The sequence below is a fragment of the Micropterus salmoides genome, unplaced genomic scaffold (genome assembly GCF_014851395.1).
Source record: "Micropterus salmoides isolate LMB-PRFRI ecotype aquatic unplaced genomic scaffold, ASM1485139v1 Ms_hic_scaffold_13, whole genome shotgun sequence".
Lineage (NCBI taxonomy): Eukaryota > Metazoa > Chordata > Actinopteri > Centrarchiformes > Centrarchidae > Micropterus > Micropterus salmoides.
Genome location: NW_024040374.1, coordinates 30,342,215 through 30,360,384, shown reverse-complemented (window position 1 = coordinate 30,360,384; position 18,170 = coordinate 30,342,215). Strand labels below are relative to the sequence as shown.

Here is an 18,170-nt window from a genome sequence, read left to right as displayed (position 1 = left end):
CAAGTAGTAGAAACTGAGCAATAACGTTAGCAGAATTAAATCTTTTTTAATCCAGTGCAATGAGAGGTAGCTGCAACGCCACAGTTAGATCAATGGTTGTAATGAAACATGAATTGTTTATCTGTGTGCTACAACATCATTACTGCCACAAAATGCAGTGTCAGCGATACAATATGATAAAACCACTTCTGTCTCTAACAGAAGCACGAGTTTGAGGTGGCGATGACATGCGAGGGATGCTCAGGAGCTGTTACCAGAGTCCTCAACAAGCTGGGAGGTGAGACTGAAAGGTCCTGTCAGTTTTTTCCACCCTGGGTGCAAGAAGAAGAGACACTCAGAGTGTCTACATGTTCTTCTAACATTTGATTTCTCTCTGTTGTATGTAATAGATCAATATGACAAGCATGTATCGTATGTCTGTGTAGTTTGTACTGGAATTTCATGTATGTACTGGAAATGATCACAATAATTCTTGCACTGACAAAAGGCTGGACAATATGGCCAAAAATATAAAAACTATACTATAACTAAGTCTTATAATTTGATATTGATAATTATAACTCTAAATGTCAAATCATTATTTCTGTCGAGTTTAAAAGGCTGATTTTTGCTCCTGAGTGAAAGTGGAAGATGGTTAATTGTGGTATTAAACTGTTCTTTATGGTCACAACAAACACTTGATGCCAAATAGTGAATCACTTTACAAATCTGATGTAGAACATTCAATACAATTATGATAAAATACTTTTTCAACAAATATGCATGAGTAAAATTAAGTAAAATCTTTTTTCAGTCCCTTTCCTTAACAAAATAAATAAAAATTAAGTGCTAGCCTGATTCTTCCATGATTCAAATCAAATAAATCAAACATTTATGGAACATTTGTTATTTTAAGGAAAATTATATCGCTATATTTATCATTATTGTTTTACTGCCCAGCCCTACACTGACGAGATCAAATGCCTACAGACAGACTTAATAAGTGAAATTCCTTGATGTTCAAACCCAATATGTAAAGATATAGGTAATATGTGCACAAATGATCAGCTATCAACATGCTTTGGTCGACAAATACTGGTGTTGACCTTAAATAAATTATAGCTTTTAAAGCTTGTAATTGGTGCCCCTCTTTCAAACCAATTTTATATATTTTTTAATTTAGAATCAGCTTTATTGCCAGGTGTACACATACGAGGAATTTGACTCTGGATTGTACATTGCTCACGATATTCTTACTCATACAAAATCACAATTCTATAAATAAAATAAAATCAGACACAGAGTTCAGTGTAGACAACAATAGTGTCCATTGATAACTCATATATTTAGGTTACATTATGGAAGTCAGGCAATGTATGTTTATATATTTGAAATTGTTACAGTATTAAATTGATATTTAACAAAGCAGGTGATCAATTATTTAAAGAAATAGTTTTAAAAAATCCAAATGAAACCCCTCTCCTGTATTCTTTCCCAGATAATCAAGTGAAAGTAAAAGTGCTGTTTAAAGGCAGCTTGCATCACACCCCGTGACTTCTTTGTCTCTGAACGTTGAGTCAGCTAATATGTCACCTGATGCGGTTATACTTAAAAAAAAAAGTTTCTTTGGCTTAGTCATTAAAATGTTGAGTGCCTACATGTTATTTCTGTTTCTCGGGCTCACACCAGTCTGGGTAGTGAGTGACATTACAACGAGAAAGTTTCTCTGCCCTTAAAGTAAATACCTTCCTTCAGATCCTCTTACACTGTCAGGTGATGATCTCATCAATTTGTGATGGCAAATTAATGAAAAAATTTAGTTTGTTGGAGAACTGGAGCCAGAAATATAACATATAACCAACATTCGAATGACAGTGTCTTGTGGTGAATCTTGTCCATCGCTTTGTGAGTGTTGTGCCGGGAACTGCGCGGCGCCTTCAGTGATGTTACGTCTTGCTATTAAACACAAAGTGCTTCTTTGTTTTCTGTGCTCCCAGATGTGAAGTTTGAGATCGACCTGCCTAAGAAACTGGTTTGGATCGAGTCCGACAAAGATGTGGACGTTCTCATGGAGACACTGAAGAAATGCGGAAAGGAGGTCAAGTACAACGGCCCCAAATGAAGGAAACTGCTTCATGTAGAACAGGTGACACGGTCAGAATCAAGTCCACATAGATTTTCCCATGAGTTTTTTTCTGACCACCACAAATGATTCCTGAATCAGAGGACAAAAAAACTATTGATCTTTCTCTCTCTGTAACTGTACATTTAATCTAAATATATATATATACATGCTAGATATAGCATATTAGTCCTGCAAGTCACAACTATCTTTATTAGTAATTGATCAGTTATGGATATATAAATATAATGTCATGTACTTCTTCTGTGTATTTTCTACCATAGAAAATCATTGCTGCTGATGTAAGTGAAGTATGCTGGAATTCAAGTTCTGTACTTGTTAGGAAAAGTCTGGTGGACCCTAAGTTACCCTGATTAGATGCAAAAAAAAAAAAACCTCCACACCTCCAGGCTCACACGCACAAAATACGACACAGATCTTCTCTGTGTTGGGATTTACAAGGCTGGAAATGGCAAGCAATGTTTGGAGAATGACTCAAAGATCGTAATGTCCATCTGTGAAGCGCCATTTACGTGCAGCGCTATACTCGCCATCTGCCCGCCTAATAGTGTTTGTCCTCCATGTGATGGAGGAAAAGGTAAAAAGGTTATGATGTTGTTGGTTCTCCTCCACATTCACAGTGGCCTGGTCTCAAGAATCACTCTATATAAGCTTTCTCATTCAGTATACTGATTTACAGACCTGTATTCTGAGAGGGAAAATATGATTTATTATGTTTTGTGTTACTTTCAGATCATCTTTGTTTGATAAGTAACAGACTGGGATGAGGCAGGGCTGTGCGGTGACGCCATATACGTTTTTGTTTACAAACCTCAGCAGTAAAATCAAAAAACATCCAGACATACAACTGGAGATTTGAAGCATGGTTGCCATTTTAATGTAATTATGTATGTAACCTGTTTGTGTGAAGATCACCTCAAGTCACTACCAAACTTCCTGTTACACGATTGAAGTATTCCCCGTACAACACACTGCAGACTATTGCCTATATTTGCCGGAACCTTAACTCAGTATTATTGCATCTGTTGGATTTGACATAGTCATTGTTTCAAAGCTCCATGTATAAAACTGTCTGTACCAAGGAGGAAAACTCAGTCTGTCTTCATCCCTTCAGGGACCATCTCTGCTGGACTTGATTTTGTAAATGCGCTTTCTTTTACCTTCATCACAGTTTACACTACAATAATCCACTAACACCACGGGACAAATATCATGATAATTACTGACAGATATCTTTGTTTTCCCTTAACAGCGTGAATCCCTTGTTGTTATTCACTCATTATATTTGTTAATTTGAGGAAAAACATAACCCCCTTCTCCTGGGCTTTATAACTGTCTGCCTTGATATGTTGTGTACGCAGAGGGGAAATAAAGTCTGCCCCAGTATGTCAGTGTACTGTTTTTTTATTTCTTTTACTAGTAGTAATACTCATTTAAAGTGTATTGATAATAAACATTTACTAAAAACAATTTATCAGCCACTTTCTATAAACTTACAGTTTCTATACAGGAATCACAGACAGTCTTAGTTAAGTTGGTATTTTCTGTCTGCAGGAACATCCACATGTCTATCCTAATAGAAAATGATAAGAGAGTACTTATTTGCATCCGTTACATACAGTGGGTACGGAAAGTATTCAGACCCCTTTAAATTTTTCACTCTTTGTTTCATTGCAGCCATTTTCCAAAAATCAAAAAAAGTTCATTTTATTTCTCAGTAATGTACACTCAGCACCCCATCTTGACAGAAAAAAACAGAAATGTAGAAATTTTTGCAAATTTATTAAAAAAAGAAAAACTGAAATATCACATGGTCATAAGTATTCAGACCCTTTGCCGTGACACTCATATTTAACTCAGGTGCTGTCTATTTCTTCTGATCATCCTTGAGATGGTTCTACACCTTCATTTGAGTCCAGTTGTGTTTGATTATACTGATTGGACTTGATCAGGAAAGCCACACACCTGTCTATATAAGACCTTACAGCTCACAGTGCATGTCAGAGCAAATGAGAATCATGAGGTCAAAGGAACTGCCTGAAGAGCTCAGAGACAGAATTGTGGCAAGGCACAGATCTGGCCAAGGTTACAAAAAAATTTCTGCTGCACTTAAGGTTCCTAAGAGCACAGTGGCCTCCATAATCCTCAAATGGAAGACGTTTGGGACGACCAGAACCCTTCCTAGAGCTGGCCGTCCGGCCAAACTGAGCTATCGGGGGAGAAGAGCCTTGGTGAGAGAGGTAAAGAAGAACCCAAAGGTCACTGTGGCTGAGCTCCAGAGATGCAGTCGGGAGATGGGAGAAAGTTGTAGTAAGTCAACCATCACTGCAGCAATCCACCAGTCGGGGCTTTATGGCAGAGTGGCCCGACGGAAGCCTCTCCTCAGTGCAAGACACATGAAAGCCTGCATGGAGTTTGCTAAAAAACACCTGAAGGACCAAGATGGTGATAAATAAGATCCTCTGGTCTGATGAGACTAAGATAGAACTTTTTGGCCTTAATTCTAAGCGGTATGTGTGGAGAAAACCAGGCACTGCTCATCACCTGTCCAATACAGTCTCAACAGTGAAGCATGGTGGTGGCAGCATCATGCTGTGGGGGTGTTTTTCAGCTGCAGGGACAGGACGACTGGTTGCAATCGAGGGAAAGATGAATGAGGCCAAGTACAGGGATATCCTGGACGAAAACCTTTTCCAGAGTGCTCTGGACCTCAGACTGGGACGAAGGTTTACCTTCCAACAAGACAATGACCCTAAGCACACCGCTAAAATAACAAAGGAGTGGCTTCACAACAACTCCGTGGCTGTTCTTGAATGGCCCAGCCAGAGCCCTGACTTAAACCCAATTGAGCATCTCTGGAGAGACCTGAAAATGGCTGTCCACCAACGTTTACCATCCAACCTGACAGAACTGGAGAGGATCTGCAAGGAGGAATGGCAGAGGATACCCAAATCCAGATGTGAACAACTTGTTGCATCTTTCCCAAAACGACTCATGGCTGTATTAGATCAAAAGGGTGCTTCTACTAAATACTGAGCAAAGGGTCTGAATACTTATGACCATGTGATATTTCAGTTTTTCTTTTTTAATAAATTTGCAAAAATTTCTACATTTCTGTTTTTTTCTGTCAAGATGGGGTGCTGAGTGTACATTACTGAGAAATAAAATGAACTTTTTTGATTTTTGGAAAATGGCTGCAATGAAACAAAGAGTGAAAAATTTAAAGGGGTCTGAATACTTTCCGTACCCACTGTAAGTTTGCATGGTCAAAAATCATGTCTGTATAACTAATGACTTCATATTCAAGGAGACATTTCTTTGTTTCACATTATAAATTTAAAAAATGTGTTTTTGAGATGTAGACAAACACCACCTTTCTGATATTAGAAGTTGTTGCAACAATTCATTTGTGTTTTGTCAGTATAATTTTCTGTAAATTACTACATTAATTGTATTTGTTCTCTCTGCAGCAACCCGTACTATCCTGAAAGCATCAGAAAGCCAGATGTGTGCGCTCCCTCCTGTTTGAGATCTTACAAAAAATAGCTTTTTGCTCAAGTTTGCAGTCTTTTACCACATTTCCGGCTGTTTGGATAGAAAGTATGTTAACCGAGAGGTAAACTGTCACTGTGTGCTGACGAACCAGCCCGTGAACAACAGACTGAACCTTTCCCTTCTCACTCACTGTAACCTAAAGTTATGACGGGTTACATAATAACTCAAAGCTTCAACCACCAGGAGGCGCTCTGTGATCAAGATGTGCCAACTTTCTTGAGAGCTTTTAATAGTTTAAAAGCAGCATTAGCCTCCTTTTTTAGCTGCAACTTATTTCCTCCCTAAGGAGCTCAAGCACAGGTAGTGAGGTAAGACAGTTTACTTTTGCATTCAGCATACTTTCACATACAGCAGGTTAGAATTAAATAATTAGTAGTGCAGTTTTTTCTTCTTTTTCTGTGTCCTCTGCCTTTCTCCAAGTTCTTCATATCATCATAAATCTGTGTTGTGACTCAGAAACACATAGTTGGTGTGATTTTATTTGGACGGGTGGGAGAACACTCCTATATGAGTTTAATGTTTCAAACTTACAGACTAGGATCACCGTAGCAGACACCTCATCAGCTGTTAGGTTTCAGGTATAAAATGCAAGTACTTCCCCTGTTCATGTTCAAATCAGGCTGAATTCCATTACTGAGGGTTCAGTTTGAAAGACAAGTGGTTATAATGTGTAACACATGGGATGGATATTTCCTGAAATGGGTATTTTTCATGTTTCATGTTTCAAGTTATGAAATCACACATTTAAAGATAAAACTTTACAGATCCCCCAAGGGGCAGATTGAGTATTACAGCAGCACAAGAAACCGACCAGAGAGGGAGATAAGGGAGAAAAGTAAGACAGCTACAGTATATACATTGCAATGTAGTTTTCTGTCACATTGTCAGGCTGCTATCACAGACAGGCCCACAACCGCTCCTCTCACAACCGGTTCAACTCTCGCACCGTCACCGTGAATGACACCCAGCAGGACGGTCACCAGCGAGGCATAGAACAGGGTGGCACAGCAGATGTAGAAGGTCCAGCCAAGGTGCTGCAGCAGCTCAGGGTCCTGCTGCTTGATGGACACCAAGAAAGCAATCAGAGAGCCGGCACAGAGAGCAACTGCAGAGGAGGAAAGGAGGTATTAAATGTAACGTCCAATTACATATTGCAACACTAGTTAATTAAACAAAAGTAGAACATTGTTCCCAATCATACTGCAAGTGAATATGTCTAAATGTAATTGGTAAGCCACAGAACATCAGCCTACAATGTGACAAGCATGTGTTTTATGTGTATTTAGTATATGAACCAAAATAGAACCTAAAAATCTTAAATAAAGGGGAAATAAAGTCATGTTCAGTGCATGTTTGCAACTACAGCTGCATGTGATGATGACAACATTTGACATACATAAATGAAATTTCCCCGTTGCGCACTGATGTATTACCACTCTCAAATAATGTTTAAATTGAGGTTCATAATGTAAGAGTAATGTAAAGTATTTTTACTTAATGGGCTAAAACATGCAAAACCACAGCAATTATGTAGTTGAACAGATCAAAATACGTACCTGTTTCAGTTTTAAAATATCTAAATGTATATATTTAAACTACTGCTTTAATGCATGTTCATGTATGAATCTGTATGTTGTATGTACAGTGTGAATGACTGGTTAAGTAAAGGAGCTCCCTGGTGCATGTACAGTATCTTAACATGTTCAATGGTATTTAAAACTGTAAAACTGTGTTATACCAGAGGTGATGTTGAGGAACAGAGCAGCGTTGGCCTTCCTCCCTCTGGTCAGAGCAGGCCTGACTGTGAGCACAGCAGTCAGAGACAGCAGACTGGAAGCAGACAGAAACATCCACGATAAACTGTAGCTACCTGCAAGAAGACGATAAAAAATGTTATACTTACTTTCTTCTCCATGAGCTTTTTGCGGCACAGTTGACTGTTAGCAACAACATGTTTGATTGTCTGGTGGTCACGCCTCAAAAGTTTAGCTATTTCATGAGTGTTGCATCCGTCTGAAAGACTTTTCAGTGTCAGTTAAATCTTTTTTAAACTCTTTTTCGGGCCATTTTGCCTAAAGAAAAGAAGCTGCCTACTAATTATGCAAATCTTGATGTAGGGTGTTGATCTCTTAAGGCCACACCCTCCCTCATTAAACAAATATACATCACCTGATATGCTTAAATCAAATAAGCATTTAACTTTATACAGCTTGCATAAAAATGATACGGTCTAAATACTCACTTGCCTAATATGGTTCTACGCTTACCGGTATGCCTGAGCCCCAGTACTATGTCAAAGACCCCATAATGCCTTTGGTACTATGTTTAGGGACGTTCTTGAACCATGGAAGTAGTTTGCAGCTGTTCAGCATATCTACATCCCTATAGTTAGCATGAAGGCATTACATTTAACATAAGCCATTTATCATGCTGCATTTAGCATTTTAACATGCACATATTTATCCTGTCAACGTGACAGGATGTTAGCAAGTCAGCTTGGTAGCATGTGTATAGTTAGCATGTTAGACTACTAAAAGGCATACTTTTGGTTTGGTGGACAATGAAGGATTATCAGTCCTTCTGTCTAACAAAGCAGTCTTTCTATTGGGTTTATACAACGTAACTTGTGGATTTAATTATAGTTGATACTTAATTAAGGCGTTATAGATCAGTTATTAGCTGATAACAGGTTGCCAAGGCGTTTCTCCGGTTGTAATAAGTCATCAAGTCTGCAGTTATAAATGTGAGTGAGTCATAAATTAATGGTTCTTTAAATTAACACATTAATAAAGCAATTGCTTACTTATAAACCCATAATAAAGTGTGCCCTAGAAGAATCATATGCATTAATGCAAGACGTATATTAGACCGCAATAGACCGCAATTTCCCCACTGTGGGACAAATAAAGGTTTTCTTATCTTTTCTTATCTTATATACAAATATAATAAAAATGTGCACAACTGCATTAAGGGCCAGTGACATCAACATAAGGTTTTACTTTAGTTGAGAAATTTTGAAAATTGTTTGACTTTTCATTCAAGAATAAAAGCCCAAACAGCTGATTGGACCAGCCTTTCATTCTCTAGAGGATTGTCATTGTTTTCCTCCTAAAGTTTGATGAATTATAATATCCATAAACAAGAGCTGGTATCACAGATAATGGATCCTTACCCAGCCAAGCTGGAAACGCTGTGCAGCTGGAGAAGCCGTCAAACTCGCTGCAGAGGGCAAAGAGTCCCTCGCTGGCCCCTTCAGTTTGAACCAGCCACTGAGGTGAACAGAGACTCACTGTGTACAGCACAAACTCCACAGATAACAGGGTTGTCAGCACAGTTACTGGATTCATCATATTGTCCGCCCACACACACAAACAATGTCTCTCTTCAGTGCATCTGATAATATTCATTAATTCTTCTCTGCGGGAACCAGATGCAGCCGTGTGGAGTCCGTAGAGTGTCACTTCCTTAGCATCCACAGACCGACAGCCTTTGAGCAAGGCATATAACCTGCAGATCGCTGTTGTAGTTTTCACAAGCAGGTGTGACTGTGTCCAACTCTACAGCGCGAATCACAGTGAAGCTGAAGACCAGAGAACAGAAAAGGCAAAACACATTTTGTAAATTTGTCCTCTCCTTGACTACAAACATACTGGGATATATGTGCGTAGATTTCCCCTGACAAATATTGGCTTCTGTTGTTCCACAGTTGAAACAATTAATGTAATATACTGAAGCAAACACAGACTGTTTGCTTATATTGCAAAGCTAATGTTAACCAGCAGGTTGCCATGTTTAGTCCATCCTCAGTGATTAACACACTTTTGTTGTGCATGTCGAATGTTTTACTTAATGTCCTTTTGAATGAACACAGCACGGAAAATTTACTTGATTAAATCTGTGCTCTATTTGAATGTATTAATGTGTCCTGAAAAAGGTGAACAGTTGCTCTGAAAACTAAGCTATGTTGTTGACCACATCCATTAATTTTCATATTTTGCCTTTTATTTGACCAAAAGTGTTCATTTATATAACCATATATGGTGTCTGCATACACCTGTGGTCTTGGGTTGTTTATCCTGGTTTGGACCAGGCCGCTTACTTCCACATAATAATTTTAATAATAAACTTCATTTATAGAGAACTTATCAAAACAAAGTACAACATGCTTCACAGAGACACAGAGAAAGGTCAAATAAAATACCAGAGTAAATGATAAATTAAAAAATAAGAAATAAAAACAAGTACATTACGAAGACAGTGTCTCTGACAGTCCTCGGGCAGGTCATCCCAGAGCCTCAGGGCCCTTACAGCAAAAGCTCTGTCCCCTTTAGTTTTCAGCTGGGACTCAGGAAGAGACATAACAACCCTGCCCAAAGAGCTCAAACTACATAATAAAGGGAACAGAAGTACACTTTTGTTCAATTTTGTGGCCCAAACAACAAAGCCAGGTACATACTGAAATAGTTTTCCTAGTTTGGTGTGGAAGAACTTGCACAGAGCCCTGACCTAAACCCCATCCACACCGTTGGGAGGAACTGGAACACCAACTGTGACCGGACCTTATCGCCCAAAATCTGTGTTAGACCTCCTAGTTGTCTGAATGGGAGCAAATCTCAGGTCCACCCTCTGGTGGAAAGACTGAAAGCAGAAGAGTGGAGGCTCTCACAGCAACAGAGTAATCGCCAATGTTTGGGAATCACACGTTCAACGATCACCTATGGGTGTAATGTTCAGATGTCCACATACCTTTGGCCGTCTAGTGTTGATCATGATTGGCTGCGGCCATTCTAAGACATCTCAGACTCAGTGTCAGATTTGGATGAAGAAGCTGGACTGTCAGCTATATTAAGCTTAGCTGCGGTAATGCCAGCATAAAAGCATGTTAACTTGCTACAAACACACACACACAGCTGACCAGTGACAGGTAATATACGTGTCTGTGTGTGGTGTCCCATGGGTTGGGGTGAAGGTGCGGTGGTGTGGGGTAGTTAGGGCTGTCAGATCCTGTCCAGTGTGCCAAAACAAACACACCCATCACCAGGAGGTTACAGCCAGTCAGGGAAATGTGCAGTTTGACTGACGAGAGCAAACAGTCAGCCAACCTTGCGGCTTCGCGTCTCTCTGGGAGTCTCTGCCGTATATTTCCTCTCTGTTTGGTGAAACTTCACCATCATCCTGTTCTGGGAATGCATGTAGACCTTCACAACATAGAAATGTATCATGTCGGTGCATACTGTCAATGGAATTACATCCTCCTGTCTGTCACAGCATGGAGGAAAATGTACAGGTTTAGATTTCTTACAGCTATTTACAGATCCTCACAACCGCCTTTTTGTCCTAAAAGTGGCACCAAAGGCCATCTTGTTATTTAAATTAAAGTTTTTATCCTCATTGGCCTTTTTAGGACTTTGTCAGACTCAGCTTGATGTCGGCAGAGCTGGCTCAGCCTAAGATGTAATAGTCTAAGCCATTATCAGCCTCAGTTGTACTCAGCTGTGGTTTGAGCTAAAAGCTAATGTTTTAGCACGCTACTTGCACGTCAACATGTGTACACTTCCTGTGTTGTGATACTTTTTAACAAGTACTGGGATGTTAATATACTGATCATGACTCATTTCACATTAGCATGATAAGGTTAGCGCGTTAACATGTATTCATTGTTTTACAGTTGCTTCATTGTGATTGTGTACAGTAAACAACATTTCTGCTATTCCCAGTGCGCCAAAATCACCTCACATATCAGAGCTGAGGTCACCAAACTCAATGTACTGATACGAATGATAAGTGGAAGTTGTCCCGTCATAACAGGTGCAACAAATCTAACAAACAAGTGGGTTTGGGAGATGTCAATCACTCAACAGGCTCGAAACCTTGATAAAGCAAATCAGACTAAATAAGGGGGCTGTTACATTTGCCTCAAACTCTGCAGTGACACATGGCATGAGCAATGTCGACACATGTTTAAGAAAACCAACAACACAAAGCCATATGGTATTTACTGTTCTCCTGTTCAACAGTCTTGTTTTGGCGAGAAATCCAGATGTCTTTAAGTTTTGGATCAGGTAGTTCAGACTGGAATGTGATCTGGATTATCTAGATTTCCCACTATCAACATGTTCTTGTCTCCGTTCTTAACCTGCAAAGAGATGTATGTAATGTACACACAAATCAAAACACACTCAAAAGGCAGGAAGGAGACAGATCAAGCCTGAAAAAGAGATAAAAAATGGATAAAAGCAGATGAACCAGACCATCAGAATCACAGGAATGAACACAAGCATGCACATGAACATAAACACGTATACATATACTGTATGTGGTTTTATCTGATGGAAGAGTGTTGGCGCGGTGTGTTGCAGCAGCAAGGTTACATTGTAATGGTCTGTAATGGCCAAAGATAATCACAATGAAAGATTAATTAACACTACTAAGTGGAACCTATAATGTCGGGTTTGGCCCTGGGCTGATATTACTCGGTTTGATTGATGAATAATTCGTCAGCAACTTTGAGCCTACTTAATGGTGTTAATGGGATTCCCATTATCTTGGAAGTTTAAGTTCATTTCTGCTCTCTGTACTGAACTCAAATATTGTGACATTTAACATCTAGTTGGCATTTAGCAGCAGCCCAACAAGCTAGAGGGAGTCTTGTACTGTGCCTGTGTGCTTCTGCTGAAGGAGATTAAAAGCTCAGATAGCTATTTAGTGTTTTTGCTGAACATGCGAAGAAGCATGTGTTACGGCTTAATGTGTTTCCCTGTTGTGCTATGGCTGATTGCTGGTCTTTAAAAGCTCCTGTGCAAGCATCAGAAGGGAGGCTTTTTGGAGCTGGGACTGCTGGTTTTGCTGCCTATAACCCGGGGATTTTTGTGTTATGTCTTTGTGTTTTTGATGTTCTTGATTTATTGTCTTATGTTAATAAATTCCACTGATTTGGTTGTTTTAAAGGAGTTTTCTGTGTTAAGTTTGGGTCAGTGTGTTGCCCCATGTAGCCACCAAAAGGTGGGGCATAACAGCATGTATGAACCAGCAGATGAAGGCAGTGAGTTTTGATATCTGTTTGTGAAGAAGCATACCTAAAATCAAATTTTTAAAAGAAACAAAGAGAAGCCAAAAAAAAAAAGACACCAGGGCTATTCGCTCAAAATCTTATACAAAATATTTGATTCAATTTCAGAATTCAATTTCCAAATCAGAATAAAAAGACGGAAGTTTGCTGTACTTTCACAACAAAAGCGATTGTACAAGCCTAATCTTACATCCGTGTTTCTTATTCACACAGATGTAAAATTAGATAAAACTTAGATAAACTACTGTTGTACTAAATAAGCCAGTTTGAAGCTGATGTTTTTTTTCCCTATGGTGTTTTGCATTGTTAGGCTTCAAACAAGACGATCAGAGGGTATTGATGTCCATCCATCCATCCATCATCAACCGCTTATCCTGCGGTTGCAGGGGGGTTATTAGTGTAGTAAATTCAATTAAAAAGACCTTGAACCAAACTTATATTAATTACTAAGTGGTCCAGAAAGATTGTGAGGCTATATGACAGGCAGAGACCACAATATTCAAACCACATCTTAAGCAGATAAATTTCACATCATCCATCTTGTCATGTCAAAGCAGGAAAAGCACAGGAAGAGCAGAGGTCGCATCTGCTATGCCATGAAGGGCCGATAGACGCCCTTCGTCAGACCCCGGGCCCTTGTTCAGCTGCACTGGCTGCACTATGAATATTTCCATCACTGCAGGTAAAGATCTCTGTGAATCGTGTGTGTGGTCTGTTGTCTGTAGAAATGTACTGAAATAGAGCTAGATAAATAAATCAGAAAGATCTAATGCCATCTCCAGTGCTGTCTCTCATCCTGCCCTGCTGTTTTGGGCAACACTAGTTGTGTGTTTCAGTTGGCTGAACCATTTGTTCCACAACTACTGGCTTTATGACCTTGACATTTGGTGCAGACTTTAATGGTCCCTGGTTGAATGAATGACACTGGATGACATTAGAGTGACACCTTTAGTGAAATGATATGATCCCTCTGAAACTAATCACATAACTCTTTCTAGTTTAAGCTGCACATTAGCATGGTAAAACCAACTAGCTAAATACTACAGATTTGACGGTAAAATGCTAACATTAGCCTTCAGCCCATAGTACAGTTGAGCGTACAACTGACGCTTACAAAATGACTGACGCTTACAAAATCCCAAAATGTTTTTTGCTGTTAATTGAGCATGAAAAGTACTGAAGGCCTAGAACTTGGGGAGAGCTGGGGAGAAAACACTCAATGAAAGCTTAAACACTCAACATAATGCAAAAATGGTACAGACTGCTTAATATAAACTCAGATACCCTTTGATCTCAAAGTTTAATATCTCAGTGTTCCCTTTATTGTGGAATAAATGCTGTTTACCTTACTTTGACCCAAAATTAAGTTATTAAAGCCCGGATGGTTTCCATAAGAGCAGCACTAAAGGGCATTAAGCGTAATGTAGTCTTAATATAATATTTAAGAGGATTTTAAAATATAAAAATTAAGGGGTTCTGTTTCCTAGCAAATGTGAAGCAAAGTTGTTTCTGACAACCCCTCAGCTCTTTTGAAAGTACTTTCCGTCTGGCAGGAAGTGAATGTGTTCTCAGTGTAATGAGACGAAGCAGAAATAAAGATCTGCCCTCCATCCATCCACACCTAAAAACAAGTTTTATGTGCTGAGAGCTGAAAGCACTTTTACTTTTTACTGCACGGCCTGCAGTCTCATTCCCTGATGTGGTGTGTGTGTGTGTGTGTGTGTGTGTGTGTGTGTGTGTACGCTGTGTCCGAGCTGCAGTTTAGCTCTCTGGTTTACACGTCACCAAACTATCTGCAGCTGCTGACGTCTGCTGCTTTGACTCAGTCAACCCAGAGGAAATGTGTCTTATTCCACACTGTCTCACAGTATCATTATATAGTTTGAGGACCAAACCGTGATGCTAACAGCTATCAGGCATGTGGTATCGTGCAAAAAAACATTTCTTACAGCTGGCTATGTACATGTTTTCAACCATCTCTGCCTGTGAGATGGTTTTAAACTACCATCCATGGACAACCCATAGTCCATTTGCTATCTAGTAAACCACATGTGTTGTCATCTGATTGTCCATGCGGACAATAAAATCAAAAGACATGCAATAATAACAGGTTTTGTCATCACCTGTGCAGATTTTGTCTGACCACAAATTTCTGATGTCTTCACATTTCCCTTCTGGATAATTATGTTTACACCCAATGATTTCGGACACTTACTGTGGGCGACAGCATGTCCTTTACAAATCTCTACAAACCTGGACTGAAACCAGTGGTCAGGCAGTGAGCTCATCCGCTGTCCTCTGGGTCGGCGTAATTACAGCCTGTACCCATCCATCAGGGTTTTATCTGTGTGTGGCAGCTCAGCCAGAGCTGAGTCAGTTTTGAGGAACGACTAAATCACAGACTTAACCTCGAACACTTTGCTCTGTCACGTTTTAAGCATTCAGCTGTCCAATTACTCCAAACTGAAGAAGACGCAGTATAACAGTATAGTTTTATTCAAATGCTGGATCAACAGTATTACAAGCAAACAATACATTTTCTATACTGCCTTACAGTAAACACTGTCTATCTGCGTATATGCATGAACATGTAACCAATACTATATTTACTTTATTCTACTACTACTTCCACTGCATATTGTGCAGAAATCTGTTCTAGTGTATTTAACACAAATGTTGCCTGTTTCCCATCTCCCACAGAAAACACTGCTCTGAACTGCCTGATAACAGCTTGTTTGTTGAAACTTGACTTGGACTCTAGCTCACAGACTTGAGACTTGACTTGGACTCTAACTCACAGACCTGAGACTTGACTTGGACTCTAACTCACAGATTTCAAACTTGACTTGGACTCTAACTCCCAGACTTGAAACTTGACTTGGACTCTAGCTCACAGACTTTAAACTTGACTTGGACTCTAGCTCACAGACTTGAGACTTGACTTGGACTCTAGCTCACAGACTTTAAACTTGACTTGGACTCTAGCTCACAGACTTGAGACTTGACTTGGACTCTAGCTCACAGACTTTAAACTTGACTTGGACTCTAGCTCACAGACTTTAAACTTGACTTGGACTCTAGCTCACAGATTTGAGACTTGACTTGGACTCTAGCTCACAGACTTGAGACTTGACTTGGACTCTAGCTCACAGATTTGAAACTTGACTTGGACTCTAGCTCACAGACTTGAGACTTGACTTGGACTCTAGCTCACAGATTTGAAACTTGACTTGGACTCTAGCTCACAGACTTGAGACTTGACTTGGACTCTAACTCACAGACTTGAGACTTGACTTGGACTCTAACTCACAGATTTTAGACTTGACTTGGACTCTAGCTCACAGATTTCAAACTTGACTTGGACTCTAGCTCACAGACTTGGGACTTGACTTGGACTCTAGCTCACAGATTTGAAACTTGACTTGGACTCTAGCTCACAGACTTGAGACTTGACTTGGACTCTAGCTCACAGATTTCAAACTTGACTTGGACTCTAACTCACAGACTTGAGACTTGACTTGGACTCTAGCTCACAGATTTGAAACTTGACTTGGACTCTAACTCACAGACTTGAGACTTGACTTGGACTCTAGCTCACAGATTTCAAACTTGACTTGGACTCTAGCTCACAGACTTGAAACTTGACTTGGACTCTAACTCACAGACTTGAGACTTGACTTGGACTCTAGCTCACAGACTTGAGACTTGACTTGGACTCTAGCTCACAGATTTGAAACTTGACTTGGACTCTAGCTCACAGACTTGAAACTTGACTTGGACTCTAGCTCACAGACTTGAAACTTGACTTGGACTCTAGCTCACAGACTTGGGACTTGACTTGGACTCTAGCTCACAGACTTGAAACTTGACTTGGACTCTAACTCACAGACTTGAAACTTGACTTGGACTCTAGCTCACAGACTTGAAACTTGACTTGGACTCTAGCTCACAGACTTGAAACTTGACTTGGACTCTAACTCACAGACTTGAAACTTGACTTGGACTCTAACTCACAGACTTGAGACTTGACTTGGACTCTAGTTCACAGACTTGAGACTTGACTTGGACTCTAGCTCACAGACTTGAGCATCTCTGGCAATTTCTTCTGGAATTGTAACATCTTTTAAAATAGAAACTTAGAAAACAACATTGTCAAACCCACAGCCAGTTGGTCTATAAGCTCACACAGCCAGCAGAGGCAAGAGACCACATGACAGCAGATTAGCTCACAAGTGTTAGTGCTATAGTTCAGCTACCCCGTGTTGGTTATGTGACCCTTGAATTGTAGGTCACAGTGGTCCCTTGATTCCTCAGGAATTAAAGAAAAATGTACAGCAATTAACTTCTGTTTCAAAGAAACTAAGAGGAAAGAGGAAATCATGTTGGCAATAATAACTTTTATTTGGATCTTATAATGTTTCTCCTTATTTAGTTTCATTCTTGAGGGTGCTATGAAGTTTTCTATTTAAGTATTTCATTTCTATTTTGTCCGGTTGACCAATGAGAGACGCTATACAACAAACATGTAATTCACACCTTAAAGTATGATCATCTGGGGCAAAATCCCCCTTTATGTGTTTGTGTTTAAATGTTGTGCTTCTGCTGTTGTGAGTTCAGCAGCAGCAGCAGCAGGAAGAGGAGGAGGCTGAGTTTGACTGAAGGCAAAACATCTATCAAAGTGAAAAGGCTCCCTGTCCCTTAGTGTACAGTAGTAATCATTTTAATGGCCAGTGTGAGAGGAAATAGTAGTGAAAAAGTAGCTTTGATCTTTGTTATTGGGTTTAAGTCCTCTGCTGTCTTCAGCCACCCCTCTCTCCTTTTACCCTTCTCTCTCATTTACACTTTGAGACACACACTGTAAAGTTTACTTTTTACATACAGGTAACCCTGGAAAGAAAGGAGGGAGGAAAACAAACTCTAAAAAGTTAAAATATTCAGCCTTTGTTGGGTTTACGCGAACATTAACTTGTAGTCTATCTTGATCTTTGAAATTGGGTCACATACTGTAGAGTTGACTCCAGCTAAACTGAATACGTTCATGAAATTACTGTATATTTTACAATCCTTGACTGTGAGGCCAATAAATGTTTTCTTTTACCACCTTTCTTACAGTCTTCATCAAACTTGGTGTATTACATCACTGGAGAAATGAAGTTTTCTGTATTCCAATTATTGTTCACTAAATTTATACTGGTGTGGCATTTTCTTCAACTTTTACAGTTTCTTTAAGCGTATTGTCCTCAAAGAAAAATGTTGTCTTGTAGCCAGAAGTAATGAAGACGTGAACATAAGTTAAATTGTATTATATTATAAGTACCTTTCTAATCTAAAAAAGAAAAGCAGTTTACTTGGTCACTTGTCATGGTTGCAAAAGCACAGATGTAAATTATTAACAAGAACGATGAAGTATTTAGCTGCTTCAGT

At 39.5% G+C, this 18,170-nt stretch overlaps 2 protein-coding genes across 2 annotated transcripts in view; both read left to right on the top strand.

The window, feature by feature from the left end:
* The window catches only part of LOC119901248 (inactive N-acetylated-alpha-linked acidic dipeptidase-like protein 2), a 755,283-nt gene that overhangs the window by 178,151 nt on the left and 558,962 nt on the right, over nucleotides 1–18,170 (top strand). The window lies entirely within an intron of this gene.
* On the top strand, nucleotides 202–3,508 carry LOC119901249 (copper transport protein ATOX1-like; the record flags this gene model as incomplete). Its single annotated transcript, XM_038716833.1, is given in 2 exon segments — nucleotides 202–277; nucleotides 1,977–3,508. Coding segments are annotated over 2 exon segments (201 nt in total), but the record flags the coding sequence as incomplete, so codon positions are not given.